The sequence below is a fragment of the Dermacentor andersoni genome, chromosome 9, assembly GCF_023375885.2.
Source record: "Dermacentor andersoni chromosome 9, qqDerAnde1_hic_scaffold, whole genome shotgun sequence".
NCBI lineage: Eukaryota > Metazoa > Arthropoda > Arachnida > Ixodida > Ixodidae > Dermacentor > Dermacentor andersoni.
The window spans coordinates 126,285,432-126,311,473 of NC_092822.1; the positions used below are offsets into that span (position 1 = coordinate 126,285,432).

The following is a 26,042-nucleotide window of genomic DNA, read 5'->3' on the forward strand; positions in this document are numbered from 1 at the left end:
TAAACCCGTTGCTGCATACAGTACAGTAATATTTGGCTCACATGTTTGCAGCAGCCTCTACAACAGACAGGAAACATTTTCTTACTGTGTTCGAAAAGCAATTCGGGGCCCCTTTAACATAATTATTTGGTATTGTTTCAATAATATTTTATGTAAGCATAATCAAATGCACAAAACCAAAAATTTCAGTCCTGTAAGGCACTCCCAATGTTATCAATAATAATAATAAATAATAATAAAAAACATTTAAAGTACTAGCACAGTGGGCGTCCTACTGCTTGCTGCAATGTTTTCCAGCTTCACAGTTGAATTCAGCGTAAACTAAATAAGTTCTTCTGTTTTTCTTTGTTTTAGTACACTTAAATGTAAGTAACCCATGTGCACATTTTTATGCTGTTCCCCCCTCCCCACAAAAAAAATTATAAAAAAAATTTTGCACACACCTCGTAGGGGAGAAGTTTAACTTTGATGCACCTTTGCTTGTTTTGTATTTCACACAACAGCTTGTAAAGGGTGTCAAATATTGGACATTGTTTTTGCAACATCCCTGTGAAAGATTCTGTTTATACAAAAAGTGCAAGACAAAAAAATAATTATAGAAATAAACTATTGCAAAAAAAGTACATTTTCAAAAAAATAGAATGAAAATTCGGACGGAGGTTTGCTTCTATCAGGGAAAACATTGGTGTGTTATATGTTTCCTCATTAGCTTTATTCACAAAATGAAACGGGCCAAAGGGACCGATGTTGGGTATGCTCGCTTTCGCGGTGGCTTTGCTCGTTGTCTATCGGTTCACACTGTACGTAAAGGTACAGTTCTCATTTCCGTGCTGCTAAAGGGCTTGGGGCTTGTTTTCTAGAAATACGTATTCTCAGATTTTCTTTGTGTCGTGTGGGTGTGCTGCTGCCTTCCAAAGTTTGCAGCCTACAACCAACATACCATATTTGCATGAATATAATGCGAGTTCTTTTCCTAAATGGCTGGCCAGAGAATATGCCTCCTGTTGTATTTGTGTTCATTACATGAATATAACCCATTATTTTTTTCATTTTTATTTTCGCTAGCACTGCTTCTACGGCTTGTGCGAGAAGAGCAGGTTTTGCGAGCTGGGGAGGTTGGCACTGTACACTTCGTGCCTTCTTTGTTCTCCTCACTTGGAACACTGCCGCATTATTGTGTATATGGCGTATTATTCGCAACATGGAGCAAGACGGTGCTGTTCTGCAGGTGCCTCAAGCGAGTGCTCTTCGAAGTTGCACAATGCATCACCACACAGTGATGGGAAGGCTTTGCAGTGCTATGGTTATCTCATGGGAATTTTTGAAGAGTTGCCTTTCCTAGTAACATTGGTGGTGGCATGGAGAACTGTTCTCACCAACAGCCACAATGGTGCCAGAAGTGACAAGTAGTAAATTGCGCGATTACTTGACCTTTCACTTTATTTTGCGATGGCATTTCACAGTACTAATGAGAAAAGTCCGGCGGCTATCCACTTTTGTTTCCTGTTTCTTTGTGCCATCGCGTAGTGTTACAATCGTATTTTAAATTTTTCTCGAAGCCCGAAAGGTTCCCTAACATAGTATTCTTGGCGCACGGTTTACGTGCTGAAATGGTATATCTTCTGTGGGCATCGCGTTTACACCCTCATTAATCGCTTGTTAAAATACTACGCAAGACATCGTGAGTGCATGCTTTGGCTAACTTGGCCAAAACCTGCCTGGTGCACTTGGCAAAGTGCCTGTAAGCTCCGCCAAGGCATGACTTGGCTAATCCATAAATGACTGAGCGATGGCCATAATCAACAGGTGTGCCATTGTTGGGGGTCACAGAAGCTACTTCGCTGCCTGCGGCCCCTGTTCTTACCCCATGTGCAGTGGAACCTTCTTCAGCACCACGCTGTGCTGTAAATAACATTAAGAAAAATTATCTGAGGAGATAACTGTTTCCTAACATTCCCAAGCCGTTTATCTCGTTTCCTGCTATCACAGGTTTTGCACATTGATCAAAGGTAGTGTCTACCTGTATTGCCACAACCTTTGCCTCTGCATTTCAGCTGCCCGAAAGAGTACAGTGAGGCTTTACCGAGCCAAAAGCTGCTGAAGCTGCTTAATTTGTGGTTTTATGAAGCACCCTGTTAACATGCTTTCCCGTGCCGAGAACAGGAGAGGTGGTTGGTGGCGCCAGACGGACGTTCTCCTTCAATGAGTGTGGCCTGCACATTTTCAGAGTGAAATTATTTAAACGGCTTTGTTCGTAAAACACATAACCGTGAGACATTTTGGAGGCTCAGTCATGACAGCAGCGTTGAAAAAGCGACAGCAAGAGCGTGGCACTGTTCCTTTTGACTTGGGCTGCTAGCTGTTCACTAGGCGCGATGCATGCAGCTCGTAGCTCGGCTCGAGTGTACTGTGCTGATTATTTGTGCAGATGACTAAGAAAAAATGTTTTGTTCTGTGAATGTAATGGATGTTTGCCTCCCTGTGGAAGTTACTGTCTGAAGCTGAGGATATTTACGACACTGATGAGGTCTGCCAGCACTGGTTCGCATGCCTCAAAGAAATTGTGTCCTCATCTACTGCGACTCGTAATGAAACAAATGAGGCCTTCCTTGAGGAAGATGAAGTGATTCGTTACCTGAACAGGTACGTCCAGCTTTCTTCTGATGTTTCACCATTGAAGCCACCATCTTCCATTCACAAACGAAGCAGATGATCTTACAAAAAGAAAAAATGGGCTGAGATTAAAAGCATCATGGTGATGAAGATGCACTCGACTTTAGGCGTTGCATGCGTAAGCGACGGAATACCTGGACCATCTGTGACAGAATGTCGGGCATGCGCCGGCTGGTTGACTAGCTTGAAGCAAGCGTACAAGGCTTCAGGGTTCTATTGAGAACACCTCCATCTCTTAACCATCATGCCACCTGAAGTTTAAAGCGAACGCATTCAAGAGGCAATACCAGCTATCAGGACATACATGCTCAGAAAGGCTTGAAATTGGCACGAGAAGCATGGCATGTGGTTCGATTTTAATCTGTACATAAGATTAAGGTTAAGCCCATTGAATGTACAAGCTGAGCTCAACTACTTCTCCAAGGATTAACTTGGGTGCTCTCGGTAGAGCCCGAGCAAGGAGGTTGTGTCAGTTATCACGAGTGGCCAGAGAGAGCATCTCAAGGCAATGTATGACGCATTCTATTCATTTAAAAAATAACTAGCAACTGTATGAGTTGTGCCGCTCCAAGTGCATGTCTGCAAGGGGGTTATTTTCCACTGCCAGGTATGGAACGAAAGCCTGTGACGGTATGGGCGGACTTATTGAGCACCAAGCATCTTTGCACAACCTGAGGTCTGGAAGCACTGGCTTTATTCACCCAGCGCCTGAGATGGTCCCCCAATTTAGTGGTAACTTCAAGAATGTTGCGCTGCTTCATGAGCCTGCTGAAGCCATTGAGCAGCATCGTCGGTAGAGCTTATTGGAATGGAAGTCATTGCCACTTGTGCCAGAAATTCAATTGTGGCATGTGTGGATGTGTTCCCCCAATCAGTCGAGCAGAGCACCGCAAGCAGTGTTGAGTTTGTTCTTTGTTGCGTCCCAGGAAACAGAGTAGAAAACACGTTCAATATACTGGCCACAGTAAAAAACCCAGGTAAAGCTTCCTTCATTTGTGGCAACCGTTGCTTTTATTTTTTTTCTTGGATTTTTTTCCCAGATAGCAAGCGTTAACAAACTGAAACAAGTCCTTGTAGCACCAAAGCCAGCATACTCAACATTGGCCGCTTTGAAAAGTTATGTATTGTGAATAAAGCAAATGAGGTAAAATAACGCACCCATGTTTTATCTGACATAAGTGGACTTCCACCCAAATTTTTTTGAAGAACTGGGACTGGAGATTTCTTCTTTTTTGTTTTTTGAGACTGCCCTTATTGGATAAAGTTGTTTTTTTAACGATATTGTGTTGTGTTTTTTGTAGCAACACAATTTTTTGCAGAAGTGTTGCAAAAGTAACGTTCTGTATTTGACACTGTTGCCAAGCTTCTGTGGGAAATAGAAAATGCACAAAGGCGCATCAAAATTTTAAAGCTTTTCTTGGGGAGTGTTTCGAATTTTTCAATATCTTTTTCTATTACGGACAATGTAAGAAACGCAAGATAGGTACTTACATTTAAGCATGCTAAAATGAGGCAGAAATGTTTTTGACACAACTTATATTAGTTACTTATATTAGCGCTGAATTGGACTGTGCAGTCGAAAAACAGTGCCGTAAACAGTAGTGGGACGCCCGTGATGCCACCTTCAAATATTTTGTTTTTCATGCTGAGAATGCTTTATAGGTGTGAAATTTTCGGTTACATGCAGTTTGAATATTCCTGCATAACAAATAAAGAAGGCTGACAAAAAGATATCAAGCTGACATGCATGTTTGGTTTTTAGTAAAATGTTACAAAGGAAACCGGCTTGACATGTCAAATTCAGCGATATTTGGAACCCAGACATACACCTGGTATGGATGAGCGGCTGCTGCATTAGTGCAAGTGCCAGTCAGTTGCATAATTTTTGATAGATGCTTGATTTGCCTTCGCAGAACCTCTCTGTGGTGGTGCTGTTTGAAAACTTGACCGCAGGGAACTACTGTGTTCGGGTAAGTGTGTTCCCCTTGCGTGTGTGCAGTGAGTGCCTGTGCACGTGACATAGTGATGCAGACGAACACTGGCACTACTCATAACTACCCAACATATAAAGAGGCCCCCAAGCCATTTCTTGTTAAAATGGGCGATTTCATAAATACTGTGCCACAAAAAGTACATCAGTGCGTTGAGCAGATGCTTTGCTTCTGCTGAACGGCAGTTACTTATTGGCCATCTAAGGTCGCGTCTGAATGATCCCTCTTTGCTCCTGTTCCATGCCTTCTACTGCTATGCCCGAGTGGGGCGTAGCCACACCTACCAAACGTCACCGTGGCACGCATTTAAAATTTGGTTTTGGGTGTTCACATAGATGCCACTATTTCTGATTTTGGTGCCTACGATGTGCCAAACACTGCTGTCCTCAGCAAGCCGCACTACACTTTAAGAAAGGTTTACACCCTTTGAGTCGTATCTTGCCACACAACGATAAACGTCATTTGTCTTGTCCGCATTTCCCTTCTTTAACGCTGTGAGCCCCGTACTTCCTAGTAACGAACGGCATGTGCGTTATCAGCATGACAGAGCATTGCCGACAGGAAAGTAGTGGGCACGGCGTTTTCAAGAAAGGAAGCGCAAGCAAGGCAGATGACGATTATAGTTGTGTGGCAGATATACACCCCAAAGGGTGTAAACTTCTTTTAGAGTGTACGCTGCGTGAGCAGACTCGTCGCGGCACTTTGCGGCAGCTGTAGTATTTATGCTATGTAGAAGACTGCAGCTACGTACAACTGTATTGCTGTGGTGACTAAAATAGTAGTGTGCATGCGCAGCATTTGCACAACAGGGCTTGCGTGAATGCTCGTGCTACAGTCTATCCTTGCTATATACATGGTGTGGACTGGCTTTGTGCTGCACCAGCTTGACCGATGGATGGTAGCCACATCCAGCTTGCGCATTTTGAAGCGCTATCGATAGCTCAATACGAAGCCAAGTCTGTCAAGGCATCTAGACAGGAGCAGCTAGAGGTGAGTACACGCTGGCAAGCGTGCGTGTGGTCTGACCTTAAGTGTCGTGGTTCGAGGGCAGTTGAGTGTTCAAAAGTAATCAAAATTAGCGAGACCCAATGGCTACGACACTGATAAACAGGGTGGCCATAGTTTAATTCCTACGTGGGCGGCCACAACCGAGCGAGTGCAGACGATAGGCGGCGTCTTCCGAATGTACACAGTTCTTATTGAATTTTGACAGACTTTCGCTTACTTCAGCCCATTTATTAAGCTGCATCAATGAATATTGCTACGCGAAGGACGAGTCAGTAAGACGAGCAACTATTTACCGGTTATATTTACAACAGCAGTTGCAACGCTGACCGGTTATATTCACAGCGTGGGCCCCGTTCATTCTTCCTCCTGTTTTCTCAAGTGATGGTGCCCACACGCCTCGTTCAATCAATCAAATACCACACGCGTGTATCATAATCCCCCGGTGGCAGACGCGACGTCCCGGAGCGTCTAAATGTCATCACTGGGAGGGTGATACTGCTTGAGTCGTGTAACGTTAATTAAGGGAAAATGAGACATCCACCTCGTGTAACGTGCACAATATCTCTGGACTGGGAAGCAGTTGGGGTGTCAGGGGCGATCTCATAGGTGACGGAAGTCACGGCACGAAGCGCTCGGTATGCGCCTGTGTAACGAGACAGCAGTTTCTCTGACAGGTCGACATGACGTGATGGGGATTGTAGAAGCACCAAAGAACCATGCAGGAAGTGAACGTCTTGGTGTCACCAGTCATACAAACACCTTTGACTCTCTTGGGATTTCAGAAGGCAGTCACGGGCAATTTTCCTTGCGTGGGCACAGCGGGCGATGGTGTCAAGTGCATATTCACTGGTCCGTGCCACGTGAACAGGGAGGGTTGTGTCGAGGGGCAGTGCTGGTTCTCGACCAAACAGAAGGAGAAATGGGGAATAACTAGCTGCGTCGTGGCACGAGGAATTATAAGCAAATGTGACAAAAGGTACAGCGAGGTCCCAGCCAGTGTGGTCTGAAGAGACATATTTCGCGAGCATGTCTGTGAGCTTGCGATTCAGACGCTCCGTGAGGCCATTTGTTTGCGGATGGTATGACGTGGAGAGTTTGTGCTTCGTGGCACAGGACTGCAGGATGTCCGCGATAACTTTTGATAGGAATGTCCGGCAACGATCTGTGAGAAGTTGTCGCGGAGCTCCATGTAATAAAATCACGTCGCGTAGAAGAAAATGGGTGACATCTGTGGCGCAGCTTATAGGAAGCGCTCGGATGAGGGCGCAGCACGTGGCGTAATCCGTGGCCACAGCGATCCACTTGTTCCCAGAGGTAGAAAGAGGAAAAGGGCGAAGTAAGTCCAAACCAACCCGAGAGAATGGTTCCGCAGGAATGTCAAGTGGTTGAAGGTACCCAGCAGGGAGCGTCGATGGTGTTTTGCGTTGCTGGCATTTCTCACACACAGCAGACCGAGCCGGCCAGTGGGATCCTTGAGCGATGAAAGCCAACAGAGCGCATGACGGTCTGTGATTACTCACAAGGGCTTGCCATATAAATATGGGCGGAACTTTGAAACAGCCCAGACGAGAGCAAGACATTCGCTCTTGGTAATTGAATATAGTTGCGCTCTGCAGTTTTCAGGACCCGGCTAGCGTAGGCTATACAGTCGCCAACTGATTTTTCGGACTCTAAAAATTCGAGCATGCTCGATTATTCGGTCTGCTTCGCGGCACCTCCATTCTTGCCTTAGACCATAATGTATAACAAATGCCGAAAGTTCGGACACCTTTGTAGGTGCGAACGGGTCAAAGTGGGCGAAGACCGGTGGATTGATGAGAATCGTGATAAGGCGTGAAAATGCCGCAGCCTGAAAGGAACCCCATATAAAAGGCACGAAGTTCAGTGAGTGGTCAAGCGATTGCTGCAAAACCTTTCACGAACCGTCCGAAATAAGAACAGAGCCCCTCAGAAATAAGAACAGAGCCCCACAAAACTCTGAACGTCTTTGACAGACCAACGTACAGGAAAAGCCATTACTGCTCGAGCCTTCTCCGGGTCGGGTTGTACTCCGGAAGCATCGATGAGATGGCCTAGCACTCTAATCTGTTGGCGCCCAAAGTGGCACTTCGATGAGTTTAATTGAAGCCCAGCCTTGCAGAACACATCAAGGATAGCTGCGACATGCTCAAGGTATGTCTCAAATGTAGGAGAAAATGTACAGTTGCATGGAGCCCTGGCTTCTATTTCAATAATTCAATGTCTGCGATACAATATGTGCAGAAATAATGCGGAATGGCATGGCATGTAGTGGTAACCTTGTTGACAGAGCAGACGAAGGAAGACGGAACTAAAGAATGGAAGAATTCTTGAATTCATTAATGAACACAGGGCACTGTGGCTGCCCATTGAAAATTGAAAATGCGAGTTACACAGGACATTTCTTAAATTATTCTGAAAGTTTGAAATGCTGCATGTGTGGAGTATTGTAAATGCAGAGATTCAGCCTCGGTATGTTGTTGCAGTCATGTGCCCTCTTGTAATCATGACCTAATGATTCAGGTGACTCCCGTGTGCGATCCAACCGAGGACTGCCTCACTCTCACCTCCAAAGTCATCCAGCTGTTCTCTGGTGAGCATAGTACAACCTCGTGATGCATTTCCAGTTTTCATTATACATTGTCAGTGGTTGATGATGCCATGAGTGTGTTCGAAATTCAGAATGGACAACTACAGTCACTCTCCAATATATCAAACTCTGATACATTGCATTATTGTCCATATACAAAAGGCGTAACATCTCCTTGAAAATCCCATGCAAAAGTATAGCACTGTACTAAGCGCGTATCGAACCACCGCTATTTTCTATATATTGAATGCCAAGTCGGGCGGCACCCCTGCAAGTGTGCTTTTGTGCCTCATGAGGGAATCTCCAACAGTGACAAAGTGTTATGCCCAGTCTCATTATATGCAATAAATTTTCTCTTCACAGAAGTCTCCATTACTCTCCCTCTTTTATCACAAAGAAACAACGAGCATATTGAAAGTCTCATCATCATCATAATCATCATCAGCCTATATTATGTCCACTGCAGGACAAAGGCCTCTCCCTGCGTTCTCCAATTACCTCTGTCCTGCGCCAACCGATTCCAACTAGCGCCCGTGAATTTGCTGATTTCATCGCTTCGCCTAGTCTTCTGCCGCCCTCGACTTCGTTTTCCTTCTATTGGTACCCATTCTGTAACCCTAATGGTCCAACGGTTATATAACCTGCGCATTACATGACCTGCCCAGCTCCATTTTTTTCTCTTAATGTCAATTAGAATATCGGCTAGACCCATTTTCTTTATGATCCAAACTGCTCTCTTTCCATCTCTTAACGTTATGCCTAGAAATCTTCGTTCCATCGCTCTTTGTGCGGTCTTTAACTTGGTCTCAAGCTTCTTTGTCAATCTCCAAGTCTGTGCCCCATATGTCGGCACTGGTAAAATGCACTGATTGTACACCTTCCTTTTCAATGATAATAGTAAGCTTCCAGTCAAGACCTGACAATGTCTGCCGTATGTGATCCAACCCATATTTTATTCTTCTGTGAATTTCCTTGTCATGATCAGGGTTCCCTGTGATTAGTTGATCTAGGTAAACATGCTCCTTCACAGACTCTAGAGGCTGACTGGTGATCCTGAATTCTTGTTCCCTTGCCCGGCTATTCATCATTATCTTTGTCTTCTGCATATTAATCTTCAACCCTGCTCTTACACTCTCTCTGTTAAGGTTCTCAATCATTTCTTGTAATTCGTCTGCAGTGTTGCTGAATAGAAAAATGCCATCGGCAAACTGAAGGTTGCTGAGACATTTGCCGGCAACCCTTACTCCTAAGCCTTCCCAGTTTAATAGCTTGAATACTTCTTCCAAGCATGCAATGAATAGCATTGGAGAGATTGTGTCTCCCTGTCTGAACCCTTCCTTTATATGTATGTTCCTAGTTCTGTAGAATTAAGGTAGCTGTGGAATCTCTGTGAATATTTTCCAAGGTATTTACATAAGTGATCAGTACTCCTTGATTAAGTAATGCCTCTATGACTGCTGGTATCCCTACTGAATCAAATGTCTTTTCGTAATCTATGAAAGCCATATAGATAAGCTTATTGTACTCTGCGGATTTATCGATTACCTGATTAACCCTTTGAAGGTATTTGCCGTACATGTACAGCGGCGGTTTTCTGTCCCGCAAGGTCTTTGCCGTACGGGTACGGTTTCGACCCTCCGTTTGAAAATTTCGCACCATAATGACGATGCGTGCTCACTGGGAGGTGCTGCCACCTCTTAGGACTTACAAGAAGCGTTTGAAATTTGTGCTACCTTCTTGAGGAGATAAACACAACTGATTTCTAGCTTTAGCGTGTCGCGCAGACTGTGGCAACACCCCTTTTGCGGTTTCGGTTCCGCAGCGTGATTGCAACAGAGGCGCCCAAAATGTCATTTTTCTCTTTGTTGGCACTCTCTTGCAGGGCGTTAGAAATTGATTTACATCTTGATGGGCGCTGCTCTTAGCTTGTTTATCACCGCCGCTCGCGAGGTATTCTCGCTCTCACCAGCAACGCGCTTTCGCAAGAGGGTGCCTCAGACCTCTGCCCAAAGCAGCCGCACGCAGGGAAGATGTCATGTGTGTGCCAACACAACTCGTCGCTCCAAGAGGAGAACAGACACGCGTTTTAGGTGTGCAGACTGCGATAAGGTGCTGTGCGTAGATAGACCCGTGTTTCAAGGAGTACGACATTCTGAAATACTATTGAACATTTTGCAGTTCTGAGTGATACCGACACCAAAATACTGTTCCTAATTTTTTTTTACTATTTATTCCCGACTTTATACATCTTGTACATTCAAGATCGGCAATAAAGTAATTTGACCACCTGGGAATGTTTTTTTTTTTTTTTCAAAATAATTCGACCCTCAAAGGGTTAATGACATAGATGTGATCTATCGTAGAGTATCCCTTCCTGAAGCTTGGTTGACTAAAGTTCAGTGTGGCCCTTATTCTTTTGGAAATTATTTTGGTGAATATTTTATATAATTGGGAGTAAGCTAATGGGCCTATAATTTTTCAATTCTTTAATGTCTCACTTTTTGTGGATTAGTATAATGCTTGTATTCTTCCACTTTTGTGGGACCCTTGTAGTCGATAGACACTTCATATAAAGAACCACCAGTTTTCCAAGCATTATGTCTCCTCCATCTTCAATTAAATCGATTGTTCCATCTTCTGCCGCTCTTCCTCGTTTCATGTCTTGTAAGGCCCTTCTGACTTCATCGCTAGTTATAGGAGGAGTTTCTGTATTCTTTTAGTTGCTGTTTCTAAGGGAGGTATCCTGACTCCTCTAAGTACAGTACAGGTAAGTATAGAATTCTTCCGCTGTTTTTACTATGCCTTTGAGATTGCTGATGATATTGTTACGGAACAGTGTTTACAATGTCGAAGAGGCGAGCAGTGAGAAGATGACGACGACGATTAGAAGCTAGCGCAGGCTGTTGCCTCTTGGCCAAGTGTGGCGTATTTCCTTGTAAATATACTTGTATATAGCTTTTCGTCTGCGTCTTCCTACGTAACATATCTGGTAGAGGTGAACGTTCCCTGTACCTTGTCACGGAGCTTCGCAGTGGACGGCACCTCGAGCCTTCCTTCATGGCTCCCGGCGACGACAACTCGACTCCGCCGGCTCCGACACCTGCTGCCACTTTGACGACCTACATCACTCTCCCCGCTCCCCGTGATCCTGGTGTATTCTCGGGCAAAGATGGGGAAGACTTCGATGACTGGATCAGCCTGTACAAACACGTCAGCTGCAATAACCGGTGGGACCCTACTATCATGCTCGCCAACGTAGACTTTTACCTTGGTGGCACACCTCGAGTTTGGTTTCGGACGCACAAAGATGAGCTCACCAGTTGGGATTCGCTCAAGCAAAAGCTCCGAGACTTGTTCGGCAACCCCTACGGTCACCAACTTGCCGCGCAGAAGGCGTTATCTAGCCACGTGCAGACGTCAACGGAGCCCTACGTCACATATATTCAGGACATCTTGGCTCTGTGCCGCAAAGTTGACGCACACATGACTGAGCGCGACAAGGTCTCCCACATCCTCAAAGGCATTGCCAATGATGCCTTCAACTTGCTCAATTTTAACAACGTGGCGATGGTGGATGCAGTTGTAAAAGAGTGTCGCCGCCTGGAACTCTCTAAAAGCCGACGTATTGACCAGCAGTTTGCCCATCTGCCCAACACCCCAGCGACATCTTCCTGTGCCGACGCTCCTCATCCCACCAACACTGGCGATGTTACCCGGATCGTCCGCCGTGAGATCGAGGCCGCCTATCCGGCTGCCTTTGACTCCAGCCCCTCCAACGCACCTGCAGTCACGGTTTCCCTGATCCAGGCAATTGTCTGCCAGGAATTCGCAAACATGGGTCTTCACACCATCTCCTCAGCCCATCGCCCTGATAACCACCCGGCTTCATCGATTCCGCCCCGTCCGACATCTTATTACCCACCACGTTTCTGCAACCCATCTGAATGGCGCACTGCTGACGACAAGCCCATTTGTTTTCACTGCCGTTGAAACGGGCACATTTCTCGGCACTGTCGCAGTCGCTGGAGTTCCTCGACCTGGTCTGCTTATACTGACTACTCTTGCACCTCAGGTGGCCCTTCTCATTCCTATGTCGCACGCTCCGATAATGCCGCCACTGATTCTCCTGCGCCGAACCGCCCCCATTCTCGTTTGCCTTCGCCCCAACGACGACAATCTCGGTCTCCCCAGCCCCGTCGCTCTTTTTCGCTGACTCCCTTCGGACACCGCTCCCAGCTGGAAAAGTAGACGATCTGGCGCCTCGAGGTGACGCTGCATTGCTCCCTATGCCGCCAAATCCTCTACTGACGTTGCCCACTCATCTGAACCTTCTTGACGTGCAAGTCGGCACATCAAGAATTTGACGTAATTGGTAATTGGTATTGTAATTGGTATGTGTGCCGCCCGCGTCTCCTTCGCCGATCGCTTCACGATCATGCTATTTACAGTCATCGCCCACTGTCCCCACGACGTCATCCTCGGCTTAGACTTCCTCTCCGCACATTCTGCTCTCATCGATTGTTCTGCCAGTACTCTCTGCCTTGACCTGCCCATTCTGGATCCCGCTGAACCACACCCCAGTCACCTCAGTTTCGTTGACTTCGTTTGCTTGCCACCTTCGGCACTGACTTACGTTGACTTAGTGTCATCCCCACCAGTGCCCGACGATCGCTACAATTGCAGCTCCTATGCAAGACGTCCTCCTTACATACGGGATCATAGTACCTCATACAGTTTTATCTATCACGGTGAATTGCGTCTGCCTGTCAGTGGTCAATTTTGGCTTGACAACACAAGTGCTGCCACGCGGGATGTCTCTGGCCCAGCTTCGCTCATTCAAGGATTACTCAGTAGCATGTATTGCAGTAGACAACAATTAAGTTGATCCTCCTCTACCATCGCGGTCGGCAACTTGTACCATCGCCGACTTACAGAAAATGATTGCGCCCAACATGCCGTCCGAGCACTCTCGTGGGCTCTACCATGTTCTGTTTTCTTACCACGATATTTTTTACTTTAACAATCGTCCTTTGGCCCAAACTACAGCTGTTAAACATCGCATTAATACCGGCGATGCCCCTCCTATTCATCGCCGCGCGTATCGAGTGTCATCGGCTGAGCATCAAGTTATTCACGCAGAAATTCGCAAAATGCTTGCCAAGAACATTATTGAACCGTCATATAGTCCATGGGCATCACCTGTTGTACTGGTAAAAAAGAAAGAGGGCTCATGGTGCTTTTGCGTGGATTATCAGCACCTTAACAGGGTTACCAAAAAGGACGTGTATCCCCTACCTCGGATTGATGACGCTCTTTACTGCCTCCACAGTGCTCGCTACTTCTCTATTGACCTTCGCTCCAGCTACTGGCAGATTGCCGTGGATGATCTCGACCACGAGAAGACTGCTTTTGTAACACCAGATGGTCTCCATCAATTCAAAGTGATGCCGTTCCGTCTATGTAACGCTCCTGCCACTTTTGAACGCATTATGGACTTCTTCCTCATGGTTTCAAATTGTCGACGTGCCTGTGCTACTTGGACAACGTTATAGTATTCTCCCCAACGTTTGCTACGCACCTCGAGCGCCTCTCAGCAGTCCTGGATGTTTTTCGTCGAGCCGGTCTAAAACTCAACGCATCGAAGTGCCAATTTGGCCGTTGCCAGATTACTGTCCTTGGGCATCTCGTTGATGCGAGCGGAGTGCAATCAGACCCAGGCAAGATCCCCTGCTTGCTTATCCCCCGCTTATCTTTTAGTGCACACATCTTGGTTTGTCTTTTGCCAAGTTTCGTTCTCACTGATTTCAGGCTGGGTCCATTTTTTACGGCTTCTTCAGTCTTTCTCATGTTATAGTTTCGGATATCACTTATTTTTGCCTTGTTGATCAGTTTTGACAGTTCTGCGAATTCTATCTTATCTCTTGTGTTGGACACTTGCATTCTTTGTCCTTTCTTTATTAGTTTCTTTGTTACTTGGGAGAAATTACCTACTGGTTTGCTTGGTGCCTTGCCTCCCACTTTAGCTGCTGCCTCTGAAGCGAGCCTAGTTACAGTTTCATTCATTAGTTCTATGTCATCGTCATCTCTCTGTTCTAAGGCTGCATATTTGTTTCGTAGTACCAGCCTGAATTTGTCTGCTTTTACCCTTAGTGCCTCTAGGTTGACCTGTTTCTTCTTGACCAATTTTACTCTTTCTCTCTTCAAGTTGAGGTGAATCCTAGCTCTCACTAACCTATAATCACTGCACTTTACCCTAACTATCGCTTTACATCCTGCACTATACTGGGATCGGCAAAAAGTATGAAATCAATCTAATTTCTTGTTTCACTATTACGGCTTTTCCAAGTCCACTTTCTGTTGCTACGCTTCTTAATATAGGTGTTCATTATTCGAAGCTTATTCCTTCCTGCGAATTCTACCAGCATCTCTCCTCTAGCATTCCTAGAACCGACACCGTAGTTCACCAGCCTGCTTTTTTCCCACTTTTCCTTTGAAGTTGCCCATTACTACAGTATACTGAGTTTGCACTTTTCTCATTGCTAATTCAACATCTTCATACAACTGATATACTTTATCATCATCGTGACTGGATGTTGGAGCGTAGGCTTCTACTACCTTTTCTCTATACCTCTTATTAAGTTTAATTATGACTACGGCTACCCGCTCATTAATGCTGTAGAATTCGTCAATCTTGCCCGCTTTGTCCTTATGGATCAGGAATCTTACCCCGTATTGCTTTTTATCTCGGAGACCTCTATAGCAGACGACATGGCTGTTAGCACTGTATGAGCCTCACCAGTTCTAATCTTGCTAAGGCCAATGATATCCCAAACAATATCTGATAGTTCCTCAAAAAGTCCTGTTAAGCTATCCTCACTCAACAGAGTTTGGCTGTTAAAGGTTGACAGGGTCAGTTTCCATTGGCGGCCTGTCCGGGTCCAGAGATTCTTAGCACCCTCTGCTGCGTTACAGGTCTGACCGCCGCCTTGGTCAAATGCTCCGCAGCTGCTGGCGACTGAGAGCCATGGTTTAACTATAGGAATCATGAAGGAGGTAATGGCTTAATACTGCACAAGGGAGGCTAATTCCTGTTCTGGTGAGGGAGTGTCTTTGTTGAAGCTTAGTGGGCCTTCCTAATTTGGTTGTACCTGGATTAGTATAGCCCCACTCGCTCTCGGCACCTTTTGCTGATGTCGAGCATCACTCCAAGAATGCAGATGTAGTGCACTGGAGGAGGTGAATTTCAAGCTCACCACCATAAAAAAAAAAAAAAAAACCCTTCTAGAAGGATTCGAACTTCCGACTATGGCAAGCGAGCATTCGACATAGCTCAGTCAAATAATCCCATAGGCAGAGAGGCTACCTTATCGCCGACAAGTACAGCCCAGAGGGCCCTACATGCCTAAAAACTTCTTTGATTTATCCGTAGTAGATCTGTTTTGCTGATTGCAATGGGTAACTCAATGTAGAACGATTTCTAAAAGGTTCTGGCCTTGTAATTATGGAATCTGATGTGAGCAAGCAGCCGTGAACTCGGCTAGGCAAACTGTACAGGCATTCCGACGACCTCGGACAGCACTTAAAACGAGGTGGGGTCAAAATAATGGTGGAAGTGGTCACTTCTCTCACCCGTAAGGCGACGAGACATGAGGTATTTCCACCTTGCACTGCGTCAAAAGGCCGAGTGGTCGAAAGTGGATAAGCTGCGCTGTCATATACACATATGTATACGTCTAATAACTGTGTAAAACAAGGGACGAACATAGAAGAGACACACAGCGCTTGCTTCCAAGTGCAAGTATGTCTCTTCTACGTTCTTGCCTTGTCTTATGTGCTGTTATTAGTCGACCATGAATAAGCAACTAGCCAGAATTTCTGCTCTAGTGAATCAGGAATGGAACGATTGCGGATATTGCATTTGTAGTTATTTAAGTACGGTAAAATCTTGTTAATTTAAACATCAAGGGGATTGAAAATTTATTAGAGTAATGTGGAGTTTGAACTAAGGAGATCCTTTTTAAACACAGGGACCAATCAATTGTGCGGTACAGCATGCAAAACCAAAACTGTCACTTGGCTCGCATTGAAGAAGTCTTTCCTTCATCAGCATGTGACTACGTGCCGGAAGAAGCCTCCGTATCATGTAAACTCAGTGTGTTAAGATTGAGCCTCGTGGCTACAAGGGCAAACATGTGAGGACGAGCCAACAAGGATGGTGGCTTGATGGCATGGTTCTATCTTATCAGTGGCGCAGACACGTGAGATACACGGCACATTATCGTCATGCGTGTGTGCATGTGTGAGTTGTGAGAGAAAAATGTGGGAAATGCGCATAGGTACGAGCAATGCTGACAGGTTTTGGCCATTTGTCCCTAGCTGAGCTGCACTACCCAACTGCAGATAAATACTGCTGAATAAGCTCTCCCTCCATTCTTTTTCGTGGTGTAGTGGCCGCAGTACAGCACCGGTGATTGGAAGGTCAATAGTTCAAAGACGTGTTCCAACATTTCTTTTTCTCCTTGTCTTTTTTTAATCTGCATTATATCATTTCCCCCTTTCACTTCCACAGTAATTTTTTACCTATGCTTCACCACCAAGTCTGACATGGAGAGTTCCTCCCTAAGGGAACAAAATGACCTGGCGTGAAGTGCGGGGGTTGGGGTTTAAGGAGATGCTGCTTTAGCGGTCACAGACCAATAAATAATGACACATTGTTACTGTAAATTTGTCAGTTTGTTTGCTTCCACATTATGGATTCTGTATTGGCTGCTGTGATTCTGTTTGAACAGAAGTTAGGCACCGGTTCTCACACAGTGCGCATTGCCATTGGCTAAGGACGAACAGAGCAAAGCGTGTCTTGTTCCGTACCTAGGTGCAGTCCCCCAGTCCCCCAGTCCCCCAGAGTGCATGTGTGAGTCTTGCCACGCACACATGCGCTAGGTACTACAAAGAAGGACACGCTTTGCTCCATTGGAGATGATCTGATTGAGCGCAGTCAGTAGGAGTAAGATGGCTGAGTGCACGGTAACGGGATCAAGCATGCACTAAGAGGGAGGGAGGGGAGGGTAAAGGGGGCATTGTAGGGGAGCGGTGAGCAGTAATGTGATCAAGCGGTTGCTAAGGTCTCCTTCTTCCTGTCCCTTTTAAGCAGAATGAGAATGGAGGGTGCAGATAGCTCGGCTTGTTTCCATTTGGTCTCTGCTTCCCGCTTGTCTTTGCTCGTTACTTTTATGGCACGTGACATTACGGTAGCTAGCGATAAATCGAACCTTTGTCTTTGGCTTGTGTTTGTTCGACGGGTGGTCTGTGGGAACAAGAAATTTTGTTCAATATAACTGTTGGGCCGTTGTTGGAGTTCGAATTCACGGCAGTTTTTCTCTATTCAAATACATAAGACTTTGCGCAGACCAAGAGAACAGTCTGAATTATTCGTCAATTCAAATTAAGAGATTCTTGCATGATCGGGATCTGATTGTGTGAAAATCGAGGTGCATGCTATCATCAAGCATTTCATTTTTAGTTTCTTGCCATGAAAATCGGACACACATTGCCATTTAGGGCTTGTTAGAGTCGAGTAAGGTTCTGCTGTCACCTTGGCTTGGCGTGCATGTAAACAGCATGTAACAGCATGTAGACTGCTTGTATACTACAGTTAGACCTCGATATAACGAAATTCGGTATATAATGAAGTGCAGTCGAACCTCTATATATCGAACACGGATATATAGAATTATTGCGTACATCAAACACTTCCTATATCACCTGGAAAATGGCATGCATTTTTAATTTTTTATATCGAATGGGTTCGGAAGTAAAATGGCTATATCGAACTCCGCCACCCCAGACCACATGCATTCTGTTGACAGGCGACCGGCTTTCCGGCAGCACCCTCGAAGATAGCGATGGGCGTTCCCATTTGAATGTAGCGGCGTAGACACGTGGCGGCTTGGCTAGTTCAACAACATCAACGAAGCATTGCATTTGGCGCACTGACTCCTCCTCAGTGCCGGACTCCGCGCCTGCCGCGTCTTGCGAGGAATGGCGGTTTGCATCCACAAACACTTGTGACAGTGTGTGCACACTGGGCTCAAAAGCGTCGCAGTTTGGGTGAGTTGGTATGTCATGACTTTTTTAGGCTTGTAGCGCAGCTGCAACGCAGCAGAGGGTGCTAAGAATCCCTGGCTCCGGACAGGCCGCCATTAGAATATGAACCTGGCTATGTTTAACGCTAGAACGCTATCTAGTGAGGCGAGTATAGCAGTGCTATTGGAGGAATTAGAGGGCAGTAAATGGGATATAATAGGGCTCAGTGAAGTTAGGAGGCCAAAAGAAGCATATACAGTGCTAAAAAGCGGGCACGTCCTGTGCTATCGGGGCTTAGAAGAGAGACGAGAATTAGGAGTCGGATTCCTGATTAATAAGAATATAGCTGGTAACATACAGGAATTCTATAGCATTAACGAGAGGGTGGCAGGTCTTGTTGTGAAACTTAATAAGAGGTACAAAATGAAGGTTATACAGGTCTACACCCCTACATCCAGTCATGATGACCAGGAAGTCGAAAGTTTCTATGAAGACGTCGAATCGGCAGTGGGTAGAGTGAAAACAAAATACACTATACCGATGGGCGACTTCAATGCCAAGGTAGGCAAGAAGCAGGCTGGAGACAAGGCAGTGGGGGAATATGGCATAGGCACTAGGAATAGCAGGGGAGAGTTATTAGTAGAGCTTGCAGAACAGAATAATATGCGGATAATGAATACCTTCTTCCACAAGCAGGATAGTCAAAAGTGGATGTGGAGGAGCCCGAACGGCGAGACTAGAAATGAAATAGACTTCATACTCAGCGCTAACCCTGACATCATACAAGATGTGGACGTGCTCGGCAAGGTACGCTGCAGTGACCATAGGATGGTAAGAACTCGAATCAGCCTAGACTTGAGGAGGGAGCGGAAGAAACTGGCACATAAGAAGCCGATCAATGAGTTAGCGGTAAGAGGGAAAATAGAGAAATTCCGGATCAAGCTACAAAACAGGTATTTGGCTTTAACTCAGGAAGAGGACCTTAGTGTTGAAGCAATGAATGACGATCTTGTGGGCATCATTAAGGAGTGTGCAATAGAAGTCTGTGGTAACCCCATTAGACAGGATACCAGTAAGCTATCGCAGGAAACGAAAGATCTGATCAAGAAACGCCAATGTATGAAAGCCTCTAACCCTACAGCTAGAATAGAACTGTCCGAACTTCCGAACTTAATCAACAAGCGTAAGACAGCTGACATAAGGAAGTATAATATGAATAGAATTGAACATGCTCTCAGGAACGGAGGAAGCTTAAAAGCAGGGAAGAAGAAACTAGGAATTGGCAAGAATCAGATGGATGCGTTAAGAGACAAAGCCGGCAATATCATTACTAATATGGATGAGACAGTTCAAGTGGCTGAGGAGTTCTATAGAGATTTATACAGTACCAGTGGCACCCACGACTATAATGGAAGAGAGAATAGTCTAGAGGAATTCGAAATCCCACAGGTAACGCCGGAAGAAGTAAAGAAAGCCTTGGGAGCTATGCAAAGGGGGAAGGCAGCTGGGGAGAATCGGGTAACAGCAGATTTGTGGAAGGATTGTGGGCAGGTTGTTCTAGAGAAACTGGCCACCCTGTATACGCAATGCCTCATGACCTTGAGCGTACCGGAATCTTGGAAGAACGCTAACATAATCCTAATCCATAAGAAAGGGGATGCCAAAGACTTGAAAAATTATAGACCGATCACCTTACTGACAGTTGCCTACAAACTATTTACTGAGGTAATCGCAAATAGAATCAGGAACACCTTAGACTTCTGTCAAGCAAAGGACCAGGCAGGATTCCGTAAAGGCTACTCAACAATAGACCATATTCACACTATCAATCAGGTGATAGAGAAATGTGCGTAATATAACCAACCCTTATATATAGCTTTCATTGATTACGAGAAAGCGTTTGATTCTGTCGAAACCTGAGCAGTCATGGAGGCATTACGGAATCAGGGTGTATACTAGCCGTATGTAAAAATACTGAAAGATATCTATAGCGGCTCCACAGCCACCGTAGTCCTCCATAAAGAAAGCAACAAAATTCCAATAAAGAAAGGGGTCAGGCAGGGAGATACGATCTCTCCAATGCTAATCACAGCGTGTTTACAGGAGGCTTTCAGAGACCTGGATTCGGAAGAATTGGGGATAAAAGTTAATGGAGAATACCTTAGTAACTTGCGATTCACTAATGATATTGACTCGCTTAGTAACTCAGGGGACCAATTGCAATGCATGCTCAATGATCTGGAGAGGCAAAGCAGAAGAGTGGGTCTAAAAATAAATCTGCAGAAAACTAAAGTAATGCTTAATAGTCTCGGAAGGGAACAGCAGTTTACAATAGGTAGTGAGGCACTGGAAGTGGTAAGGGAATACATCTACTTAGGACAGGTAGTGACTGCGGATCCAGATCACGAGACTGAAATAATCAGAAGAATAAGAATGGGCTGGGGTGCGTTTGGCAGGCATTCTCAGATCATGAACAGCAGGTTGCCATTATACCTCAAGAGAAAAGTGTATGATAGCTGTGTGTTACCAGTACCCACCTAGGGGGCAGAAACCTGGAGGCTTACGAAAAGGGTTCTACTTCGATTGAGGACGACGCAACAAGCTATGGAAAGAAGAATGATGGGGGTAACGTTAAGGGATAAGGAAAGAGCAGATTGGGTGAGGGAACAAACGCGAGGTAATGACATCTTAGTTGAGATCAAGAAAAAGAAATGGGCATGGGCAGCACATGTAATGAGGAGGGAAGATAACCGATGCTCATTAAGGGTTACGGACTGGATTCCAAGGGAAGGGAAGCGTAGCAGGGGGCTGCAGAAGGTTAGGTGGGCGGATGAGATTAAGAAGTTTCCAGGGGCATGGGAGAGGCCTTTGCCCTGCAGTGGGCGTAACCAGGTTGATGATGATGATGGTAGCACAGCTCAGAAAGAGCAAAAAGGTAGGTGGAAGGGGTAAAGAAAGGGAACAGAGAACAGAGTTAGCGCTTGTAGCTCTCACTCAGTACAGTTGATCTTGTTTAGCTTGCGGTAGTCAACACGAAATCATAGCGATCCATCCTTCTTCTGGCGGAGGGATGTATGATGTTTCTTTTCAGCATATTGGTGACATTCTCCTCTTTGATTTTGCGTTCGGCCAAAGAGACTCGGTAGGGACGACGGCATACTGGCCATGAGTGTCAATACGATGGGGGGACAACGGAGGTCTGTCAGAGTCACGAAGTATTCATATCAAAGGAGGCCTGATGCTTCGTGAGCAATTTTAGCAACGCTTCACTCTGAGCAGCAGTGAGGTGAGGACTTATCACTGAAGCAAGGGCTTGCGAAGAGCTTGCGAGGTGGCAAGAGGAAGCAGAGAGACTGGTTGGGTGTCCACATAACAGGTCACCACAGAGCCTTGAGGTAGGAGGATAGTCTCAGTGGTTGCGTTTAAAGCGATGATTAATGTAGAGCTTTCTTTGAACCGCACCAGGCAGGAAGCGGAGACAATCCCACGGGCAAGACAGCGGCCGTAAGGAGTGATGAACACGTCGCCATTGGAGATGTCCGTAGAAGAGAGACTTATGATTTGCTTGTGGCCGGGAGGCAGTACAGAATCGGCAGCAGCGAGAAAATGTAGTCGTGGTGTATTGGCACTCCCGCTGCAAGGAACTGTCTCGGTCATATCGACTACACGTTGATGGTAAGAGATTAAAGCAGATGCTGACGAAGGGAAGTCCCAACCTAAAATTAGTTCATGAGCGCACGGGAATAAAATCGCGAACTTAATGTGATGACGGATACCATCAATGAAGACGCATGCTGTACATTGGGCTGATGGTCGAATGATTGCTCCATTAGCCCCTATCAAGGATGATCCAACATAAGGCGTCTTCATTTTCCGCAGACGAGAGCACAGGTCCACAAGCATAACAGATATAGTGTAGCTCCTGGGTCAATCAGAGCTAACAAACGCACAGCCTCCACAGACACCAATAACATTTTCGACAGATGTTCAGGAGGACTTGGAGCACTTCGCGGTGATGCAGTTTTTCCTCCAAAAACTGCACTGGTTAGTTTTCTGGTCGCTGGACATGTAGTTGGGAGACAGGCTGAAGTGGCAAAACAGAACGTCAGTGCGGCGATGGGGAGCGGCGTCTCGAGGCACGTGTGTTGTGGGCGGTGCTGGAGAAGTCGGCTGGAGATGCAGATCGGCGAGTGGGAAAATTATTGTGATAAGTGTGGTAGACGCGTGGAGGTGGCTCATTGCGTTCAAAGGCAGCGTAACGATGATGTTCGTCTTGCTAGCGGTGTTGGCAAAACCTGGAGATATGTCCTCGAAAGCTGCAGTAATAGCAGATAGGCTTCGACGAACACCAGGCAGAGTAGTAAGGTGGGTTCGGAGCTTGGGCGACAAAAGGGGCCAGGTGAACGTGAACAGGCGCAGGTGCTGTGATTGGAGACAGTGCGCCTGGCATTGCAGCAACCTGGGCATAAGAAGCCGGTTATGGGCAAGGAGAAGCGTTGGCATGGTGGGCGTTCTGCAGGGAGGCCAATTCTTCCTTTCCTCCTTAATAATGCCACGCAGATCACTAGAAGCAGGTTGGACGTGAGCACTGCTGCAATGGGGGGAGCCATGTGCTTGCAATTCCTCACGAATTATGGCTCGAATGATAGATTGGAGCTCAATACTGTTTGCCAGGGGGTTGTCAGAAAAGTCTGGTTGCAAGCAGATTGATTGCAGGGTGTCGAGGCGCTGACAAAAGGAGACGACGTCCAATACCGTTGAAGGGTTTTGAGCGGCGAGTGCGTTGAAGGCAGCAGATCCTATACCCTTAAGAAGGTGTTGCATGCGGTCACTTTCTAGCATGGCACTGTCGACATGGCGGCAAAGCGCGAGGATGTCCACACTGTACGAGGTATACTACCCGCCATAATGGTGGACGCGCTCAGACAACCTCTTTTTCGCAACTTCCGAACAAACCGTGGGTGTGCCAAAAATCCGCTGTAGCTGCTTCTTGAAAGACAACCAATCTAGGAAGTCTCTCTCGTGATTCAGGAACCATGTCTTGGCTGCTTGAGAGACGTGAAATGGTACATTTTTCAACCTCGATGTCTCGTTCCAGTTGTACTTACTGACACGATCGTAGTTGTCGAGCCGGTCTTCAACGTCCTCACCAGGCAAGCCAGAGAAGATTTCAGGATCTCGATACCGGTTGTTGGCAGGGCTGGTAGTGGGGGTGCCTGGCACTTCAAAAGGGCTGGTGGACGCTGCGGGCTGGTCTTGCGACATGGCGGCCTCTTGGCGTAAGCAGCGTCCCGAACGTAGCTCCAGGAGAGATCTTGAAGAGGATTGAGGTCGAAGGGATCTTAAAGTGCCTCCACCACTTGAGATACCAGGGTCGAGACGATGCTTTATTCCAAGAAGGAAAAATGGCGCTGACGCAAAAGCGAACACGAGCCGATGATTGATGATGACTTTGTAGAGATGAAGATGAAGTCTGCATAAATGCTTACATATCGAATTCTGGCTATATTGAACTATTTCATGATCACTGCGCTGTTCTATATATCGAGGTTCGCCTGTATTCAATTTTTGATTACTTCTTGTCCATAGAACACAGGGTCTCTACCATGCGGGAAAACCGGGAATTCTCTGGGATTTTGAATAGTCTGGAAATACTCTGGGAAAACTCAGGGAATTTGTGCTTATATCAGAGAAAATTGGGTGCAATTTTTTGGAAAGAGAACGAAAGTCGCGGTATTTCTGGCTCGCGTAACAGAGAGCAGTCGTGAAGTATCTACTTTGACGCCGTGTCATCGGCTGGAGGAGTTGCCAGTGTACAGTCAACGACCGACTTTACGGACGCCAGATAATTCAGACAGCTTCACGGCACCATCACCTACCCCATAGAGTCAGTGTATAAGAACGTCTGAAATTCCTGACGCAAGAACCCTTTGCCGTCTGATTTTTTGGACTTTTTGCTGTGACCGCAGGTCTGAAATCGCATTACTCAAAGCCACCACTGCCGCTTTGATTACCTCGCCGCCTCGAACCGGCGCTTTCGCTCCAGATCCGCTAGCAGCAGTAGCCACCACCGCGGCAACGCCACGCCTAGCTGCTTCGACCATTGCTACCAGGCTTCTTGCTGTTCGGCGCCGTATATTTCATCAAAACAATTCGCCGCTGTCAGCAATGCCATCGACTCCACCTTTGTCATCCTCGTAATTGTCCTCGAAGCTCGTAAAGCACGACATGTTGCATAATGTTGGTTCCCGAAAGTCAGCTTCGCCGTAGTACAGAAGTGCTACGCGGTGAAACATAAGTGTGGAAAGGGGCAATTGTCACGGGACACATTATGTATTCCTTAATTATACACGCGTGCACTCGCCATCTCCTGTCTCAGTATGAGCACCAATATGCCTAGTAAGTATACTGGCAGGCATTTAGAGCTTTCTCAGATGTGCCTGTGGCAATTCGAGTCCAAAAGGGCCCCTCACTAGGTCTGGCCATTTTGAGCCGACTAGCGCAGAGCATACATTGTGTGATAACAGTCCTGTTTGCAAAGTATTATATCACTACACACTGTAGAAAGACCTGAAATTTCAAACTGAACGCTGCTTTCCCTTCTCCTCGTGGCCGCTGCGCTCCAAGTCGGAGGATGACGTACACGTGCTAGGGCGCCTACGTACATGTGTTTGCACTGTGGCGTAGCTCGTGGAGACACGTGACTTCAAGAATTATTCAAGGCAACATCTGTTATTTGTGTAATATGTTGCCTGAATAGACGAATTAAAGCTTAGAGAAATAATAAAACACACAAACTGAATGTCTGCATGTTTTTGTTTTACTTCGCACCGCAGCAAGAGAGATGCACTTCTGTTTCATCTGCTTGTTCCCACGTTGTGCAGTCGCTTACACAGACACCGAAGGCGTGGGATCATGCTCTATGATCCGCTTGTGTATTCACGTAGTATTCAGTATTCACTCAGTATTCACGTAGCACTGACTTACATAGCTAGTCGGGTGTCCTCGTACAAAGTGTGCAAAATCATGCACTGCGCGAAACAAGACAGTCACAACAGCTTGCGCGCAATGCTGTCAGCGGAAGTGCGCAGCGTCACAAAACAAAAAAGAAAAAAAAAGCTAGGAGAAAAAAAAAATGAAGGCAGTGCCCGTGTGGTATGCGTCACGCGATCCTTGAGGTCTGGTGTGAGAGAACGCAGTGAAGGAATTTCACTTATGGAGGTTAGACGGGGTGAGTGGAGATGGGGTCTTGCTTAGCAGTGGAGCTCGCCTCCTGAAATTGTGAGTTATTAATGAGCCGATTTTAAAATTTTTTTGCAGCAGAAGGCTCCCTAGAGGACACGTAACAACTTCCAGCATATAACCAAATTTGTTATGGGGGCTGGTGAGGGGCCCTTTAAGGGCAGTAAAATACACGCATTCATTTTTTCGAACTGCCCTATTTTTCGGACGTTTTCGCGGCCCCTCGAGAATCCCTGAAATTGGACATTGACTGTACAACTGACCAAGAGGATGCTTAAAATGGTCTGTGGGGTGAACATGCGGCAGGAGGAAGACGAGAACAGAGAGGACCTATGCATTGAAGATTGAACAGGAAAGGAAGCGTGCCACTGCTTCTTTGAAGGATCTTGAGCCCACACAAAAAATAAAGTATTGGCTGATGCCGAGATGCAGGTGCC

The 26,042-nt window shown here is 46.2% G+C and overlaps 1 protein-coding gene across 1 annotated transcript in view; it reads left to right on the forward strand.

Moving 5' to 3' along the window:
• Positions 1-26,042, forward strand: part of LOC126529734 (uncharacterized) — a 184,109-nt gene that overhangs the window by 122,195 nt on the left and 35,872 nt on the right. The window contains exons 7-8 of the mRNA XM_055069954.2: positions 4,587-4,643; positions 8,214-8,283. Coding sequence (XP_054925929.1) covers positions 4,587-4,643; positions 8,214-8,283 — 127 coding nt within the window. The remainder of the gene's footprint in view (positions 1-4,586; positions 4,644-8,213; positions 8,284-26,042) is intronic.